At 41.9% G+C, this 20434-nt stretch overlaps 1 protein-coding gene across 10 annotated transcripts in view; it reads right to left on the bottom strand.

Moving 5' to 3' along the window:
* NIN (ninein) overlaps window positions 1–20434 on the bottom strand; it is a 144027-nt gene that overhangs the window by 39914 nt on the left and 83679 nt on the right. For all 10 annotated transcript variants that reach the window (XM_055435410.2, XM_055435409.2, XM_088839716.1 and 7 more), the window contains 11 exons: window positions 17738–17777; window positions 15833–16023; window positions 11255–11401; window positions 10607–10774; window positions 10006–10142; window positions 9551–9691; window positions 9124–9298; window positions 5548–5658; window positions 5081–5170; window positions 2613–2751; window positions 501–622 (listed from right to left, as the gene is read on the bottom strand). In XM_055435410.2, coding sequence (XP_055291385.1) covers window positions 501–622; window positions 2613–2751; window positions 5081–5170; window positions 5548–5658; window positions 9124–9298; window positions 9551–9691; window positions 10006–10142; window positions 10607–10774; window positions 11255–11401; window positions 15833–16023; window positions 17738–17777 — 1461 coding nt within the window. The remainder of the gene's footprint in view (window positions 1–500; window positions 623–2612; window positions 2752–5080; window positions 5171–5547; window positions 5659–9123; window positions 9299–9550; window positions 9692–10005; window positions 10143–10606; window positions 10775–11254; window positions 11402–15832; window positions 16024–17737; window positions 17778–20434) is intronic.

Genomic DNA, 20434 nt, shown 5'->3' with positions numbered 1-20434 from the left:
ATAGCATGGAATAGCATGAGCAAAAGAGGACAGTTTGATGAAGAGCAGCAAACTACCTGGTTTGGTGAAAGATAAAGTAACTCAAAGGAATGATAAAAGAGAAGACTGGAAATATAACCTAAAGCAACATGGTAAAGGGTTTTGAAAACCAAGATTCAGAACTTGTACCTAATTTAGGAGGTAATGCTATATCAAAGGACTTTTTTGTTTTAAGTTTTTTTTTTTTTTAATGAGTTGGAAATAATGTAATGACCTTCAAGCTCCATGCTGGCTAGGACTGAAGATATTCCATTTTTAAGAATCTCTCTCCTACGAGGAAGAGCCCTCTAAGGCCCCTTGGCCTGTGAAAGCATCCTGAGGAAGTGAGTTCCTGGTAGTCACCCAGATGCATGAGGAAATGTACAGAAAGTGCTGTTCTGGGAGAAAAAAGAATGGAGAGTGTCGTACATGCAAAAGCTTGTCAGAACTCAAATCAGACAACAGGATTGAGAAGGTCTTACTTTATCTTCAAGCTCCAGTCTTAGGCGACACAAGTCCCTGTGATGTTGTTCTTTCATCTGTTCGATGACCAGCTCTGCCTCGATGCTCATATTCAGTGGATTGCATTCTTCAGAACCAAGCCCTGAAAACACATGGGATCTGTTGACACGGCTGCAGGTTCTTTCAATCACACAACTGGCATTAATTATGGAATCCTAAATTGCAACAGATGATATCTACTAGGAAGCAGCAGAATCCAAGGGTGGTCTCTTGTTTTCAAGCATAAGGGGAAATGAGAAAAAAACAAAGACAACGGATTTTTCATGTACAGGCAGAGTATCAAACCTTAATAGAAGTCAACAGGACAGGAGGTGGGAGCAGATGGGGAAAATGTTTCTTAAAAGTGACCTCCTGCTAATGAAAATGCTGCAGAGTGAGGCAGTATGATCAAACCAACCAGCCTTCTTTCCATCCAACAAATGCTGGGTGACAAATCAGCAGAAGGGAATGTGGCAGGAGGATGAATGGCCAGCATACCTGCTATGCTTTGACGTGTTCACTTCATGGATCAAGATATCTAACCCACCACTCAACATTACAGAAGACTGAGCCCTACAATGCTAATTTCCTACAGTGCAGGTGGGGCCTCATCTTAAATTATCAGCTAAAGTTATTTAAAAGAATAGAGCATAGGTTCAGTTCAGTTCAGTTCAGTTGCTCAGTCGTGTCCGACTCTTTGCGACCCCATGAACCACAGCACGCCAGGCCTCCCTGTCCATCACCAACTCCTGGAGTTCACCCAAACTCGTATCCATCGAGTTGGTGATGGCATCCAGCCATCTCATTCTCTGTCGTCCCCTTCTCCTCCCTCCCCCAATCCTTCCCAGCATCAGGAACCTGGATATAGGCAGATTCGGTAGAAAACTATCAACTCATTCCATAGGAGTTCACCTCTGCAACTGCCCACAGTGGTGACTGAGACAGACATTGAAATGTGAAGCATAAGCTGAGGGCTGAGCTAGCACACAGAAGAAATGATTACATCTACTACTAAGGCAGGGGACTCAAAAACACTTTTCATGTGGAGCGACACAGGCAGATGCAAGAAACAGTGTAAGTCTAACATCTGGAATTGACAATCTCTGGGCTTTCTCCACATCTGTCATGGCATTCCCCATCTGAGAAGTGATACCTGGGGTGTAAACCATCCCAAGATGGCACAGCCTCATGTACCCATGATTAGAACTCCCAGCCCTTGGTCATCTACGGAAAAGCCCAGAAAAGCTTCTGAGATGTATCATATCAGTTGGGCTTCATCCTTTTACCACAGTAAGGCTACAGAGCACAGACTTAGAGGAAAAGTATTCAAGCCTCTTCCTGTTCCCTCCTCACTCCCTTATTTACTGTAGAATAAATAGGTAAGGAGAAGAATAAACAACCATTGTGAGAACCTGTACTCCTGTTCCAAGTAGCAGTGGGGAAAACTATTTAAAATGAAGAATTTATTATAAACCCTTTATGAAATTCATATTCAACACAGTGGAGGAAAGAGGCAGGATATAAGGAGGGAGGAAAAGAGCTGATAATGAACACAGGAGGGTTACCAAACAGCTCTGCCTTCCAGCTGTATCACTCAAAATCCTCCCCAAGGCACAGGCACCAACATTTATCTTATTTGTTGTTTTTCAGGCATTTAGCACAACCAGCATAAGGAAATCAAATTCTGGGGTTTCTGGTTGGCTCATTCTCCAAAACATTGTCATACCAGTTAGGCACTCTTTTAGAAAGGGAGGATTCAGCAATAACTCAGGGACTGAATTCTAACACTCCCAAGGCCTGGATTCGCAGACTCATAGCCAGCTTTTTTATCCTTGTGGTTTGATTTTTCCATTTCTTTGTTGATGTGTATCAAAATCAGATGGAAATATTCTCATAAAGACTTCAAGGACAAATGAAAAAAACATACCACAAGTGAAACAGCTCAAGAAAATAGCATTGCCAAAGTCTTTCTTTGGGGGGTGGGGGTGGAGAAGGCAGGATTGCCAACATTTTGCAATTTTACATTCAACCATGGTTTTAAAATCAAAAGTCAAAGGCACAGACTCTGAAAAGATGGTGTCTGAACGGCTTACCCTGGTCAGGCTCCATGCAACCACTGTTAATATCAAGATCTTCTGACAGTGAGTTCTTCCAGGGAAGCCTGAATACTTTGCCTTGTGCACGATATTCTTGCAGTTCAGACTGGAGTTCGTCTACTTGGTCTTGTAATAGCTGGAATTTAAAAACCAATATAAATCTTAGATGTGATGTCAAAAGCAAGCAACGGAAGAAAAAACAGATACACTGCATATCATCAAAATTAAAAACTTTTGTGCTTCAAAGGATATCAACAAGAAAGTAAAAAGACAACCCACAACACGGAAAAAAAGCTTTTGCACCGTATATATCTGATAAAGGACTTGTATACAGAATATATAAAGAACTATTACAACTCAATAATAAAAAGACAAAGAACACATTTAAATATTCAGCAAAGGATCTGAAGAGACATATCTCCAAAGAAGATATATTGACAAGCACATGAAAAGATACTCAATGTTATTAGCCATCAGGAAAATACAAATCAAAGCCACAATGAGATTCCACTTCATATCCACTAGGATGGCTAAATAAAAAAGACATACAGTAACAACTGTTGGCAAGGACGGAGAGAAACTGGAACTCTCTCACTGGTGGGAATGTAAAATGGTGCAAATATTTTGCAAAAAATCTGCCGGTTCTTCAAAGGTTAAGCATATGGTGATCATATGATTCAATTCCACTCCTCAGTACATACCCAAGAGAAATGAAAGCATATGTCCACACAAAAGCTCACACACAAATTATTCACAGCAGCCCATTATTCACAATATTTGAGATAACTCAATGTCCATCAACTCAGTTCAGTTCAGTTCAGTCGCTCAGTCGTGTCCGACTCTCCGCGACCCCATGAATCACAGCACGCCAGGCCTCCCTATCCATCACCAACTCCCGGAGTTCACCCAAACTCATGTCCACAGAGTTGGTGATGCCATCCAGCCATCTCATTCTCGGTCGTCCCCTTCTCCTCCCGCCCCCAACCTTTCCCAGCATCAGAGTCTTTTCCAGTGAGTCAACTCGTCGCATGAGGTGGCCAAAGTATTGCAGTTTCAGCTTTAGCATCAGTCCTTCCAATGAACACCCAGGATCGATCTCCCTTAGAACTAAGGAATGGATAAATAAAATGTGGTATGGCTATGTTATGGAATATCATGCAGCAACAGAAATAAACAAAGTACTGATACATAGGTGCTACATGGATAGAGCTCAAAAACAATATGCTTAATGAAGGAAGCCAGTCACAAAGGTTGATATATTGTATAAACCCACTTATAGGAAATGTAAAAAATAGGCAAAACCAAACAGACAGCAAATAGATTATTAGTTGCCTAGGGCTGGAGGTCATGGGAGAGATTACAGCTAGATGGACTGGGAGTTTCTTTGCAGGTGATGAAAATGTTCTAAAATTTATTATGGTAATTAATGGTTGTACAATTCTGTGAATATACTAAAAGAGACTGAATTGTATACCTTAAGTTGGTGAATTGTATGGTTATGAAAAGCTATTAAAAAATAAATAAGTGGATGAATTTAGGGAATGTTTGGAGGTGGACCTGACAGATTTTACTGATGAAATAATTGAAAGCATAGAAGAAAAATAATCTATATAACTGAAAGCATAGGAGATTAAAGACAAGAGCCAAAATGTATTTGTAAGAGTGACAAATATTTCTTTTCTCAAAATCTGCGTGTGTATTTCCTGAGAAGGCAGACTATGAACAACCTCATAATGAGGTGATTGTTTTCTTCATTTTTGCCCAAGTACTACGTTCATCTAAAGCAGGCTGAACTCAGTTATGCTCACCATGTTAAAATACACAAGTGCTTGTGGTTTAAGAAAAAAAAATCCCAGATTCCTGAGCTTAGAAGAGTAACTTTTCTAAAAATAGTCAAAGATTCTTATTTATTAGGATGTTTTTGTGTCCTCTAGTAGTAATGATTTACTACTTAAAGACTTGAATGGTTTCTGCTCTTTGCATTTTGTAAATAAAGTAAGGAATGTATTCAGGAAAAAAACCCACAAAACAAAAGCAAATTATATCAGAGTAGGCCTGCATTCAGAAAAGGCTGGTTTTGGGATAAGCATATCAACACGACCAGTTTCCTTCTCTTAGAATAAAACTTTATTTTCCTCTAATTACTGGCAATTTCTGACCCAGATAAAACAGACAACTGCAGTTTGCACGACTCTCTCATATGTCAGGATACTAAATAATAACATTAATAGCAAGCACTTAGGTTAAGTGTTTTGTGTCTCAGGCTCTGTTCCAAGCACTTCACGTGTACTTCCTGACTCTCCACAACAACCCTATTTTGTGGGTTCATTTATTTTTGTCACCTTGTAGATGAGGAATGGTGATACCCACAGGTTAGGTTTACCAGGCACTTGTCTGGTAAATGGTGAGGCAGGATCTGAATCCAGGTGCTCCTCTACTTACTAAGTTCAGTTCTCTTCACTCACCCGGCACTGCTGCTCATACTCATTTCTCATCTGCGCCAGCCTTTCTTCTTGCAGGAAGAATTCAGCGCTGCTGGGATCAAGGTCACCAAACTAGAAAATGGAAAGTGCAAAGTTGTCATTTTTCCCAAGTGTCCTTCTTTGACCTATAAAATACCAAAGGCCCCAGTTTCTGGTGTTACACTCAGTCTCTTGAGTATGAAAGGAATGTGACTTTTGAACAGAAACACCATCCACTGGATGATGGAAAGAACATTCTAGAGTGATGTGTTCAACTCAAGCAGAGATCCTTTCTCAGTGCCATGCAAAGTTTTCCTCGTTAGAATTAAATCCCTGCAAAAGTTGACAACTTCCTTTAGTCACATAAATAATTCCATAATAGACATTTTCTTAGTGGCACTGCTTCTGGTCTTTTGAGTAAACTACATTTCGGGGTTACCTTTCAGGAAATCACATTTAAACAGATTTACCTTTTCCGCCAAAACATTTTCCAAATTTCGCTGAAGTTTGTTTGTTAGACTCTCATACTCTGCCAACTTCTCTGCATTCTCCAGGAGCTCATTTTCTAGACGACTGTTTTCCTGAAGAAATTTGAGGAAATTATGTGGATTGAAAAGGAAGCTGTTGTACCATTTTATATCATGCATAAATCAAAGCTCTAGACTGAGAAAGTTTCAGTACGTTAGAGGAGAAAAAGTAAATATTAAAAACCAACGTTTATCTTATAACCCCAAAGTGTGCCTCTTCTTTTTCTTGATCCTACAGAACCATGCTATCCAATAGCAGGCACTAGCAGTCCCAGGTAGAGGAGCTGTGAGTATGAAATACTCACCAGATTTTGAGGATTTAGAACAAAAATGAAAAAAAAAGCTCAATAACAGGTTTTCTATATTAATTACAAGTAGAAATGATAATGTTTTAGAGATAACAGATTAAATGATTTAACATTAAATTCACCTGTTTCTTTTTACCTTTTAATGTGGCTGTCTGAAAATTTGAAATTACATATATGACTTTCATTGTACTTCTATTTGACAGCTTTGCAATTGAAAATTTAATGATATGAAAAGTGTTCTCATTAGGATGTCAAATGAAAGACTGGTTGCAGAATACCATGTTTATTTGACATCAAAAGAGAACTCAGAAAAACTACAAAAAGGAGAATAGCTCCAACAATTTTCATTTAATGATGATATAGACATGGTTTACATTTAATTTACAATTTGATTTTGGTTTAAAGATATAAAAGCTACACACACAGTTTTTTCATAATTTATGTTTAAGTTATAATAACATGTCAGCCTAAGTCCACAAAATGTGGTTTTTTTCTGTATATTTTCAAAGCATATCTTGCCAAAATATAGAGATGATATATTTCTTTTTAGAAAACTTTTTATTTTGTATTAGGGTATAGCCAATTAACAAACAATGCTGTGGTAGTTTCAGGTAAACAGCAAAGGGATTCAGTCACACATATACGTGCATCCATTCTCCACCAAGCTCTCCTCTTATCCAGCCTGCCACATAACACTGAGCAGAGTTCCATGTGCCATACAGTAGATCCTTGTTGGTTATCTATTTTAAATACAGCAATGGCAAGCCACTCCAGTACTCTTGCCTAGAAAATCCAATGGATGAAGGAGCCTGGTAGGCTGCAGTCTGTGGGGTTGCTAAGGGTCAGATAGGATTGAGCGACTTCACTTTTCACTTTAACACATTGGAGAAGGAAATGGCAACCCACTCTAGTGTTCTTGCCTGGAGAATCCCAGGGACGGGGGAGCCGGGTGGGCTTCCGTCTATGGGGTCACACAGAGTCGGACACGACTGAAGTGACTTAGCAGCAGCAGCAGTGTATACATGTCCATCCCAAAGTCCCTAACTATCCTTTCTCCCCCATCCTTCCTACCAGCACCCATAAGGTCATTCTCAAAGTCTGTGAGTCTGTTTCTGTTTTGTAAGTTCATTTGTATTAATATCATTTCTTTTTAGATTCCACATTATGGGATGTCATAGGATATTTTCCCTTCTCTCTGATTTACTTCACTCAGCATGATACTCTCTAGGTCCATCCACGTTGCTGCAAATGGCACTATTTCATTCTTTGTAATGGCTGAGTAATAGTCCATTGTATATATGTACCATACCTTCTTTATCCATTCCTCTGTCACTGGACATTTAAGTAGAGCCAATATGTTTTAAATATATTCTTATTCACACCCTTGTACAGTTAACATGGAGTAAAAAAGCATGTGCTTGAAGTGTTTAAAAAAGAAAACTACCTTCTCCGCAAGTGATAACTTAAGAATTCTAATCTTTCAAAGTATGTCTAAATTTAGATGTTAAAACAACCAGGAGCAATCTCTGTGAATTGGGCCTGTCTTGGTGCTTTGGAAACTGAGAAGTCAGCTTCTGTTGCCGACCACAGGGAACACACACTTGAGGCCATGGCAGGGGAGACAGATATGGATACAATTACCTAATATGTGATAGAAAATATGCTATCTTCTGGCAAGGAAAAAAAGTAAGTGTAACGGGAAGAGAAGGGGATGACCGAGAATGAGATGGCTGGATGGCATTACCGACTCTATGGACATGAGTTTGGGTGAACTCCGGGAGTTGGTGATGGACAGGGAGGCCTGGCGTGCTGTGATTCATGGGGTCGCGGAGAGTCGGACACGACTGAGCGACTGAACTGAACTGAACGGGAACAAATAAGCAATTTGGCCTGCAGTGTTGGAGAAAGCGGTGAAGGAGCCTAAAAGCCCACTGAGAAACTGAAATCACTGACAGCAGGTGCAGCAGAGGTCGGGCGTGGGCTTGGGGGTTGCTGGCAAGACCTGAGATTAGGAAGGCAGGAGCATGAACCCCTTTTCAGGGCCCTTCAGTGCTGCCACACTGCACTTTTACACAGGGTATAGCATGATTTAAAAGTGTTCTTCAGTAAGATGGCACCCCACTCCAGTACTCTTGCCTGGAAAATCTCATGGATTTTCCCCCGTCTACGGGGTTGCACAGAGTCAAACACGACTGAAGCGACTTAGCAGCAGCAGCAGCAGTAAGATAACTCTGGTGACCAGGCAGAGGGAGGTTGGATAGATGGAAGAAAGGATGCACATAAGTCAGTTGAGAAATTGTGATGAATTTCGAACCTGTTAAGAGGCTGTGGAGATGGAGAAATGGGATAAATCCGAGAAGCCTTTCAGAGCATTGGCAGGACTCAGAAACTGAGAATCCAGGATGACCAAGGACGGTGACTTCTATGACTTACAGCACAGGGTGGTGATGGAGATTAGGGTGAAAATTCAGGAGAGGAAGCAGTTTGATGGTTAGGGAGGGGGAACTGGCTCGATTTCTGATTTGTGGAGTTTCAGGAACCTTTCATAACCTCAACAAAACTAACTATTCCATAGGTTCTTATTACTACAGATACTATATATGCAGCAACTCACTCAATCTCCACATCAATGCTATGAGGTAGGTATTATGATGGTGACTCTCTTGTACATTAGGAAACAGTCTTGAGTAACCTGATCAAGGTCTTCTGTAAGTAGTGGTATCCAGATTGCAACAGTCCAGACCCCTCCCAAGACCTGAGAGGGTCCCGCCCACCTTCAGCTCCAGCTGACACTGTACCACATTACCCGGTGTCAGAGCTCCATAAAGAGAAGGATCACTTCCTCTACTGAGGCACAGAAAAGGATGTGCAAGGGAAAAGGTAGATTTGGGAGCAGAGAAACAAAGTGGATGGCATCGGCGTGGCAGGAAAAAAAGGCCATCTGCTAAGGATGAGGAAGGGGACAGCATCAACCAGGTATCAAACAGCCCTGAGGACTCACTGCAACTTCAGCAGGTAAGAACAAGATATGCTGTTGGCAAACCAGAAGCCTGAACACCCCTGAAACCTGGGTCCCAGTGGGGGCTCTACCATGTCCAGGTGTTGACCCAGACTTAGGAGTCCTGTGCAGATCTGTCCTCTTACAGAGCTGTGGTTTTCCATGAGGTATTCCCAGAAGGCACACAGACCACATAACTAAGAGGATAATTACCTTTAAAGAGAGTGCGAGGCGGTCCCGGATGTAATTCTCTTCTGTTTTTGCCTTTTCAATTTCTTGCTCAAGTTCCAAACGCTGCTTGCCCACCTGCTGCAGGATCTGCTCTCTCTCCTTGCGAAACTCATTCTTTAAGGCTGCTATTCGCTCCTTGTACTCTTCATCCAGTTTCCTGTGAGAAGGAAAGACTGACAGGCTGCCATCAAGTCCCTCAGAGGTCCCTCTGTAGAGCCACCAAAAACAGAAAGAGTCATAGAGATGGGAAGTTCCTTGAGAAAGTGTCCAGTGACCCCTGCTTTGCTGTAGGCTTGGCCACACCTAAGTCACCCCAGCCAGGTGTGGCCAAGCAGGTGGGCAGCAGGCAAAACCCCACTGTTCTGGGCCAGGGTGCTAGGAAAGGAGGGCCCTGGCCCACCCATCACACCTGAGGTTGTACTCATTCCGCCGCTCTATGGCTGCATGGTGATCGTCCACCTCTGAGGCCATTAGAGACTTCAGCTTCTCAGCTTTGTCCAGATCGGACCGTAGCTTCTCTTTTTCTCTGAGCATCTGATCAACTCGCTCCCTAGAACCAGAAAGAAACAAAGTTATAAGGGAGACTGTTACTAGGCAACAAATAGACCCAAAAAAACTCATCTGGCTTACTCCAAGACAAAAACAAAACCAAGACAACCAGAACCCTAACACAAAGACATTCCACAGCCCTTTTCAAAAGCCTACTTGCAGATCTAAGCTCCACCTCACTTTCAAAGAAGTGAGATGATAGGCGATTAGCCACCACTGCCTTCAGAACGGAACAATACATGCCACAGGCATCTGAAGCACTTGCTCAACAAGTAGGAAAGGGAACAGAGCAGGTAAGCTTTCGGCTCAACTCACAGCAAATGCCGAATCTCAGCCTTAAAACTGGCCAGAGCTGCCTGATGAATGCTGTTCTTGGTGACCAAAAGTTCGTTTTCAAGAGCCAGTGTCAACTCTGTCAAGTTGACATTTCCATCAAGGCTAAAATCCAAGGCCTAGAAATCAGAACAAGTTCAAAATAATTACAAGTTCTATCCTCAGAAAGCAGAAAATGTGAAGGTTATACAGACCCGGGGAACTGAATTTATAATCTACAAAAACTGGATGTTTACATTTCTTTAACAATTGCTTTGGAACAATATTTAACTAAGGTCTCTCTAAGGAAAACATGATTATTTACACGTTTTTTAAAAATGCTGTCTGGCATTGTAAATAAATACAATGGCAAAACTCTAATCTTTACCAACCAGAGATCAGTTAAGAAATTTCTTGTCAATAATTTAGGGGTTAAAAACATGAAGTCAGCAACACTCCTGGTTAAAGGCGGTAGGAAAAGTTATCTCCTATGTCTGAGATCTTGTGAACAGAAGAATCATTAAGGAGAAATCAAATCAAATCATAAACAGAATTTTTCAACCCTTCCCAATTTGTCATCTGCCTCCCATTTCAGTTCCCACACCTTCAGGATCTCCTGGCTGTTCTCAATGCCTTCTTCCTGCCAGGTGTCAAGTATTCTCTCCACTGATGCATAGCCCATCCCATCATCCAGGCAGGAGAAGACCCGAAAACCAATGGTACTCATCATTGCAGATGGGGTTGTGGTCCGTCGTCCACTCTCATCAAAAGACTAGAAAAAGAAAGAGACTTGAGCAAGCTCAGGCATTGCAACATGATATTGGTCAAGACCAAAAGCAGTCAGTCCTGACCACAAGGGGCAGAGGCATGCTTCTCTCATTTATACTGCTAGGATAAAAAGTCATGCGGCCACTTTGATCTTCCTTTCCCAAATCAGTCAAGAATGCAAAGCTGATCAACAGCTGACCTGGCAGAGAGATCCTGCATACGGACGAGATGCATCTCTACTTAACATCAGGTTCCTTCTGGCCCACAGCTAACATGGAGGGGTATAATTAGTGGTCTTCCTAATGTAATTTATGGTCATTTCTCAAACCCAACTTCCCCAGTGGTTTAGTCTTTCTTTTCTGCTCTTCTTTTGCTTCTCTTTCTCCTCAGTATTTTTCCTCAGACAGCAGATTAACTCACTAGAAATTATTCAAATAAATTTTAACTTTACTCCCAAAGAATTCACTTCCTATTTATTTCTTACCTGCATGGAGATGTGCCTTTTCAATTGTCTATATGGGGTAGATGCTGATGGTGTAAGAGGTTTTCCATTTTTGAACAAGCCATAGAAAAAATCTTCTACACTCATCATACCATCAGGATCAAGATTATGGAAGACTTCTTCAAGCACCTAGAAAAGGGTAACCATATATCTTAACTATTTCTCTCAAAAAAACCCCACAAAGTTCAAAGTGCACTTCTAGTCCCAAGTGGCTCAGTGGTAAACAATTCACCTGCCAATGCAGGAGATGCTGGTTCGATCCCTCGGTCTAAGGAAATGGCAACCCATTCCAGTTATTCTTGCCTGGGAAATCCAATGTACAGGGAAGCCTGGCAGGCTACAGTCCACAGAGTCACAAAGAGTCGGACATGACTTAGTGATTAAACAACAAAGCCAATAGATATTGACCGGCACCACTCTTGATCCCAGGACTCCAGAAATATGACATGCCCCTTTATTCTCACTTCACTAAATATATTTTCCTTTCTAGTAATATGTCCCTCCCCCTCACATAAACTAAATAAAATTCATTTTCAACATCTTCATAATTTTATGCAATTTAGAAATTAACTGTTTTCTCTTTTGCTCATACTCTTAGAACAGGTTATCTTTAATGTCACTATGCATTATCTTGTGAGTTAAAGAATTACTGAAAAATATAAAGATATAGCTTCCCAGTGTTGTAACAGCAGAAAACAGACATTCATTAAGCCATTATATTATGGTGACTCCACATGATATTTTGCTTATATGAAATTTTGGAAACTAGCATATTTGGGTCTGGGACAGATTGCAGTGATTTAAGAGCTTGGGTCTGAAACCCATGCCTTGGAATTTAGAACATTACTTGGAACCACACTGCGGTGTCTGGGGTTTTTAATTTCTTTTAATGCTTTTGCACAGCAGAAATGAGGACTGGGTGGGAAGAATTTCATGTGTGTGCAATAGAAGTGTTCTGAGAGATGTGAAGAGAAGGAAATTCTGCCTGACTACTTTGCCCCGTCTGACAGTAATCAAGTGGTCCTCATCATACGGAGTCCCTTCTCGAGGCGTGCCTGGGAGATGGTTTGTTCCCTAACTCACAGAGGAATGGAAAAGGGAATAAAGCAACATGAATCACAGATACCACAAAATAGGGAGGGAAAGCAAAGCCCTCCATTCTCACAGTCAGCTTCCTATTTGAGGGGCTGAAATTTTTCTACAGGACATGACCCCAATGTACAAAGCAGAAATCACCTGAGGATCACGTTAAAGTGCAGACGCTGATGTAGTAAAATCTGGGGCTGGGGCCTGGGAAATCTACATTTCTAACAGTTCAGTTCAGTTCAGTTCAGTCGCTCAGTCGTGTCCGACTCTCCGCGACCCCATGAATCACAGCACGCCAGGCCTCCCTGTCCATCACCAACTCCCGGAGTACACTCAAACTCATGTCCACAGAGTCGGTGATGCCATCCAGCCATCTCATTCTCCGTCGTCCCCTTCTCCTCCCGCCCCCAACCTTTCCCAGCATCAGAGACATTTCTAACAAGATGATGCCTAATTTGCTGAGTAGCAAGGAACTGAACAAGCAACAAACTTACCATTAGTGCCTCCAACTGGGGTCCCTTCTAACAAAAGCCTCTTTGTAACAAACAAATCCTCAAATTTTCAATATTTATTTCCTAAGTCTGGACTATTGCTAGGACTCCTGTCATCTCCTAATTGTTGATTCTATCCCTCAGCTAAGTGCTTGCGGCATTTCTTTTATCTTGAATGCTTTTTTTCCAATTCACATCCAATGGGAAACATCTGTCTGTGTTCTTGTTTTTCTACCACTTCCTCTGGAAAGGATTCCAAAACAAAACCATTTTAAAGGGTGGAAATCTTTGGAAGCAGCAACAGTTCCTATAGAGAATCATACGAAGAAACAGATGAAAAGATATTTTGGGCAAAATTCGGAGGTTGCCAAGCTCCCTTAGATTCTCTGTCTCATTTTTATCAAACAAAAGAACACTTTCTTAGAAGACTAGGCTTTCAGGACTGTCAAGCCAGAAGTCACAGTAAAATCCAGCAGTGATGACTTAAGTTAACCAGCATATTTTGCCTTTAACATTGGAACATTTAACACTGGAACATTCCAACATATTTGCCTTTAACATTTTAACATTTTGCTCCACATTGGTTGGCCTTGTGACCTTGGCCAAATCAATGGACAGCTTCCTGACTGCCTAAACAGCCATCATCTGATCCATTCCAAGTGGTGGAGTAAGCGAGTCCTGTCAGTTATTAGACATGGGGGTGTGGGCAAGTGGTGAGTAAATCAATGTGGATTCAGAAGAGGACGGGTGCACTGGGTTGGCCTGAGAAGAATGAAAGTCAATGGGCAACTGGGACACACCCTGCACCCTATGCAGGAGCTGAATCTAGAACCCTGAGGACATTCTTCCTCCCCATCACCCAGGTCTTTGGATGGCTGATTTCCCAATGTGTAAGTTGGGAAACAGCCAGAGGGGCCAGGAAGGTGATATAAATGAATGTGGCCGGATGGTCTTGAGACATTTAAAAGGCTACTTGGAAGCCTTTAAGCAGTGAACAGAACATTTGAGTGCATGCCCTGTCCAAAGGGGTGAGCCGTTTCTCATTACCAGAAAAATGGAGCCAAATCTTCTGATTTTCAGAAAAAATCTCCCGATTTTAAAAAAGTATAGCAAATAGTTCAATTTTTAAACATTGTGTAGGTCACATGGCCTTTGGGTCACATCTGGCCTCTAGACTTCCCAGGTGCCTTGGTGGTAAAGAATCCTCCTGCCAAGCAGGAGACCCAGGTTTGATCCCTGGAGAAGGAAATGGCAACCCACTCCAATATTCTTGCCTGGAAATCCCACAGACAGAGGAGACTGGTGGGCTACAGTTCATGGGGTTGCATGAGTCAGACATGACTTGGCAACTAAACAATAAGGGTGATAGTTTGTCTTCACTGCCCTACAGCCATCTTGGCTTCTGGAAGGCAGGGTACTAGCTTCAGCTATAAGACAGTCAATCTAGTTTCCCTTCATGATGACGGCAACAGGCAGCAGTGACCTCTTTCTTTATCTATAAAATGTGGGGTGACTAAATCTAAAATTGCTTTCAGTTGTAAAATTCTAGGATTCCAGGCTGTGTGTTGGTGAGATCATCATGAACTTTCAGCTCCGCTGTGGTCTAGAGCTAGTAGTACAAAAGCACTGTAGTATTTCATGATTTTGGCAGGGAGGAAAAACACTAAGTAAAAGCTACGTTCAATTAGCAATCCTTCACTCATCCTCACAGCAGAGGAGAATAAATGTGCTGCTTCTTTTCCTGGATTCTGGAAACTCCACCAGAGAAGAAAATGCAACTCCCCATAAACAGCTACAGTTTATTCCAAGATTTGTTCTTAGATAAATAATCCAAGTTTGTGCAATATTTCTTGGCAAAAACAACCCAAGGTTCTGTACACTGCACTGGTTTATAACTTAGGAGGACGAATTTAATTTTATGACTCAACAGTCACCACTGATAAATAAATGACTGTGGAGCCGTTAAAAGGTAGTCAGAGAGTGTGCAATGGTCACATACGCAAGGGAGGAGGAGGAGGGAGAACTCTTCTGCAAGCTAGGCTACTTGGAGGCTTTTGATAATAAATCTCATTCTGGTTTAGGAAAATAATACCACTTATCCTCTGAGCAAGCAGATAACATGGTTTCGAATATCATTATAATCAAAGTTTCCCAAAGCTTGTACAACTGCAGCCCTAACCTCTAAGTCCCTTTAAGCCTTATTTTCAACTCTTTGAAAGATGTGTCTTGGAATTAATTACGTTCTTTTGTTTCATGGCTGTTCATGCACCCAGTCCTGCCACCCCTCTTAATTTTTTAGAAAATGTAAAGTTGAGAATTTTACCAAGCAAGAGCATCTTGGGGTTTCTTCAAGACTCTTTTGTTGTATGTTTTCAAAACCACCAACCTACCCTTTTCCATTTCCTAATGACCAGATTATTGTGATGACTCCTGGCTGGTGTCCTAATCTAAGGCTCTCTTTACACCAATATACCCCATAAAAGAACTTCAGACCACCCTTAGCAAATAAGTTTTTCCAATGTATTATGTAATCTGCTAAAGAACCAGGGATGGCATCAAGATTGTCTCTCCAAAGACTAAACTTATCAGCCTGGGCTTCAAAGTATTCCCCCAACTCAACTCTCTTGAACTCTGCCCTGTCCTGCCTTTCTCACATTAACTCTGTGAATGCCACATCTACAAAGAGACTGACATCATGGCTACACTGAGCTGGTGTCTGATAATAATGTGGGGTAACATGCTTAACACAGTGAGGCACACACAGTTTGGGTTCAGTAATTATCAGCTACGCTCAGTTTTTTTTTCCCATGACAAACACGAGTTCCTCAGAGACAGAAACTTGATGGCTGACTTGCTAGGTAAAAGAGAATGGAGTCTCTGTAACTTGCTGCAGGAAACCAAAACATGGCTATTTCCAGCCTGTGGCCAGGTTAGTTTGTATCACGATGACTATTCCTGAATAAAAATACAATGCAGTGCTCACCTCTCCATCGACATTCTGCAAACCATACTGCTCGCAGATGGAGACCAGCTTCTTTCGGTTTAGGTGACCATCACGAGTGATCCCCAAATCTTCACAAACCTCCTGCAGTTTCTCTTCTATCCAGTCTTGGGGAGCCAAAGACCCACTCTGTGAGGCTTTCAAATCATCTGGGTTCCAAAACCTTAACTGGCCTAAAATAAAAGCATATATCATATTGTCCCTAAAAGAACTGCACAGAGAGAGCACCTATACTCAAAGAAAAATATGCCTTTTGAAAATAAATGCTATAAAAAAGAGACTACCAAGTGTTGATTTGATCTGGAAGTTCAAATGAAGTGGAACCATTGGTTCTTAGGCTGCAATGAAGGCCAACCAACACTCTTTTGTTCACTGGCAGTTATATCCCTATAAGAAATATTCTGGTGCAGTCATGTCAAGGTTCTAGGTTTGTTTTATTTCAAAGAAAAATGTGAACAGGCTTAGGCTTTGGTGTGATTGAAAGAGAAGGCTGGTTGAGAGCCATTCTGAAGAGCTTTATACACCCTACCTCAATTATAGATACCAGACTCTCTTATTTCTACTTTCTTTATAGCCTAAGCACTATTTTACTGAGAAGGAAATAATTCCATGGTAAATACCATTAAATAATGATAAAAGTCTCAAGAGTAGCCTGTTTCTAAATCTTTACACATGAATATTCTAACCTATAAGCAACCTAACTTAAAAAAATAAATGGTTGCAAGTTATTAATTATCTGTATATTAAGGATAGACAGTTTCCTGGTGGCTCAGTGGGTAACAATTCTGCCTGCAATGAAGGAGACCTGGGTTTGATTCCTGGCTTGGGAAGATATCCTGGAGAAGAGAATGGCTGCCCACTCCAATATTCTAATCTGGAGAATTCCATGGACAGAGGAGCCTGGTGGGCTGCCATGGGGTAGCAAAGAGTCAGACACAATTGAGCGACTAAGCACATATTAAGGATAAATTCTATTTGAGGATACAAAGATCAACCTAATTATTTAAAAATAAATATTTATTCTCTATGAAAAGTTCTCACTTCTAGTTAAGATTTCTACTTTCACATTAGAGATTCTGTCAAGTCATTACTTAAACATGAGCTAATTATTGGCATGATACTGTGTGCCTGCAAGAACCTTGGAGGGTTTCGGAGATGTCTTCCGTTCTGTTCCGTCGCTCAGTCGTCTCCGACTCTTTGCGACCCCGTGGACTGTAGCCTACCAGGCTTCTCCTTCCATGGGATTCTCCAGGCAAGAATACTGGAGTGGGTTACCGTTTCCTTCTCCAGTGGACCTTCCCGACCCAGGGATCGAACCCGGGTCTCCCGCATTGAAGGCAGACGCTTTAACCGCTGAGCCACCAGGGAAGTTTAGAAGAGTATTTAGTGCTACTCCTACTATTTACTAAAGACATTAAGCCCATCACTGCTGTGTCTTTACAGGTTGGAGACCTAGAGAATTTGTAAATACACTTAAGCACAGTTAATCCAGGGTAGGCTGTGAAGTGGGTGGAGATCTGTCAGCTGAACCACAGTGCCATCTGCTGGTGAGGAGATCACCATGAAACTTGTCAAGGGATGCATTTAATCAGTAAATCGTTTAGGACGATGTGAAAGTCTATGTAAGACAGTAATTAACTCATAAGTGAAATTCCACATCTCAGCTGCCATATCTTGGATGATGTTAAATGCAATGATTTAAAACTATGAGCTATCAATTAGGAATGAATTTTTTGTTGCTGTTGTACTTCAGGTTGCTTCTTAGCTGGCCTCCAGCAGATAGGGCTATTAGGAAGAAGGGAAGGGCCTTGGGAAGGGGTTATAGAGAATGCCTGGGGAATGCAGCCCTTCCCTCCCAGGCCGGCCCGGCAGACCCTCAGTTCCTACCTTCTGCTTCATACTCCTCGCTGTGCTGTGTCTTCCAGTGCTAGAGGAGGCAAGAGGAGGAGGTTAGTGTGCTTCAGAACTAACCCTGCTCTTCCAAGACCAGATCACTCTCTGACTCTGACATCATCTGAGTAAGTCGCAAGATTCAGGACCCTCTAGTGCATTTATCCAGGCAGGCTCTCCTCAATCAGTGAGCCAGTAGAGAGCAGATGCCTAAGAAATACCACACAGCCTTCTGCAGCATCTCACCAAGGATTTCCCTTGTGAGCTGACATCACTTATTCAATAGCAAAACCTAGCACAACTGAATCCATCAATTGAGAAGAGTTTATACACATGCATTTATGAGTTTGTTCTTCAATAAATGTTTAATAGGTGTGAGGTATTATGCTACATCTTTGGAAAACAACCATGAACAGGACAAGCATAGTTCTTCTCTCACGAGGTTTATATGCTGACAAAGTCATGCAGACAAGAAAACAGAAAGAACAATATTGTAGTGTATTAAGTGCTATTGTGGAGGAGTTCAAGAATGGGTACCTAACTAGGGCATCCTTCAGCCTTGGAAGTTCAGGGTAGACTTCCTGAAAGAAGCAAGATCTGACTGAGACCTGAGGGGTAAGCTGGAGACAGCCAAGTGGAAAGAAAGGAGCAATGACTGTTTGCTGACCCATGAGACAAGAATGAGACAGGTGTGTTTGTGGCCCAATGAGGAGACAGAGGTACAACCCCAAACAGGTAGGCTAGAAAGCTCAAGTTAAAATGTACATTATCAGTGAATTACTACATTAAAAACAGTGAAACTGATCTGCACTGGATCATTTTGCCCCTTATCATGCTATGTTCTACTGAGTCTTTTCCAAGTCACAGCATACAGGTGTAGTTTGTGTATTACACAAAAGCACTCAGCCTAGGGCATCCGTCAGAACCAAAATCCAGCCCTTGCTCCATGAGCCAAGCATGGCACAAAGCTGCTTCCAACCAGTGGCCATGAGTAGGTACACAGTGATCTTTGGCCTCATCAGCAAGCTTCCTAATTACTCTTGTTACGAGGTTCTACAACCATCGCAGTCAGGTAACCCTGTTGAGAAAAGTGTATCCCCCTTGTAAAACCTCCTGCTGTCTCAGCAAAGATCCAGCTTTATGAATGAAGCTACCTTTGATAACTGATGCTAAGAGTCGACTCATTGGAAAAGACCCCAATGCTAGGAAAGATTGAAGGCAAAAGGAGAAGGGGGCAGCAGAGAATGAGATAGATAGATAGCATCACCAACTCAATGGACATGAATATGAGCAAACTCCACAGTGGAGGACAGAGGAACCTGGCGTGCTGCAGTCCCTGAGGTCAAAAGAGTCGGACACGAATTAGTGACTGAACAACAGCCTTTGATAACGTAAATAACCAGTCCACCCTCCTTGGTGGCTGAACTGCACAAGGGGAACTTATTTCTTAGATGCTTGAAATGAACTCAAGAGGAAAGCAAACCTAATTAACTCTCGTCTCCAGAGCTTGGATCCCTCATGGCAGACAGTGCGCAATCTAAAATTCTTAGGTTAAACATTGATTTCTTTTAGTAGCTTGTTCAAGTTGATATGAGTTGAAGTTCCTACAGCCAACCTAGGCACATCTATTTTGTTCCTCTCTTCTGAACTGAAGGACAACCATCTACCAGGATTTCACAGCTCCATGTTTTACTCAGAAAGATACTGCATAGAGTACAGCTTCAAAGAGCTCACCAAGATTTGCCACACTAATCTGAAACCCCAAACTGACAGTGCCGAGATAAGTTATCCTCACCATAGAGAGACATTTAAAGGCCATAACTGAAAGTATAAAAGCTCACGACAACTCACAGATTACAACTCAAAGTCACTAAAACAGATGATAAGTCTAGGGACTGTGGCATAGTGTGATTTTTACTTGATTGTGATTACAATTTTATTGGCCCACATTTCCAGACCGCAAACCTGACGAACGGATGATGTGTTGGGGGTGGGGAGGGAGCAATGGAGGAAATAGACCTCCACAGATTTTTCTTACACTATTGTTTCTAGGCAGAATTCAATTGTTTTTATTTTCAACCTTGATAATATATTAAAAAGCAGAGACATTACTTTGCCAACAAAGGTCTGTCTAGTCAAGGCTATGGTTTTTCCCGTGGTCATGTATGGATGTGAGAGTTGGACTGTGAAGAAAGCTGATCACCGAAGAATTGATGCTTTTGAACTGTGGTGTTGGAGAAGACTCTTGAGAGTCCCTTGTACCGCAAGGAGATCCAACCAGTCCATTCTAAGGGAGATCGATCCTGGGTGTTCATTGGAAGGACTGATGCTAAAGCTGAAACTGCAATACTTTGGCCACCTCATGCGACGAGTTGACTCACTGGAAAAGACTCTGATGCTGGGAAAGGTTGGGGGCGGGAGGAGAAGGGGATGATGGAGAATGAGATGGCTGGATGGCATCACCGACTCTGTGGACCTGAGTTTGAGTGAACTCCGGGAGTTGGTGATGGACAGGGAGGCCTGGCATGCTGTGATTCATGGGGTCGCGGAGAGTCAGACATGACTGAGCGACTGAACTGAACTGATACATTTTTATGCTTCCTGATAAAAGCATCCTGCCTGTCTATCCCTCCACATTTATTTCCTCAACCAACAGAGCAAATGACTTAAATGTTCATATTATTGCAGCACCCA

Source organism: Moschus berezovskii, chromosome 9 (assembly GCF_049115385.1).
Source record: "Moschus berezovskii isolate FMDL1 chromosome 9, NW_MosBer_1.0, whole genome shotgun sequence".
In the NCBI taxonomy this organism is placed as follows: Eukaryota; Metazoa; Chordata; class Mammalia; order Artiodactyla; family Moschidae; genus Moschus; species Moschus berezovskii.
This window is presented reverse-complemented; position numbering and strand designations above follow the sequence as displayed.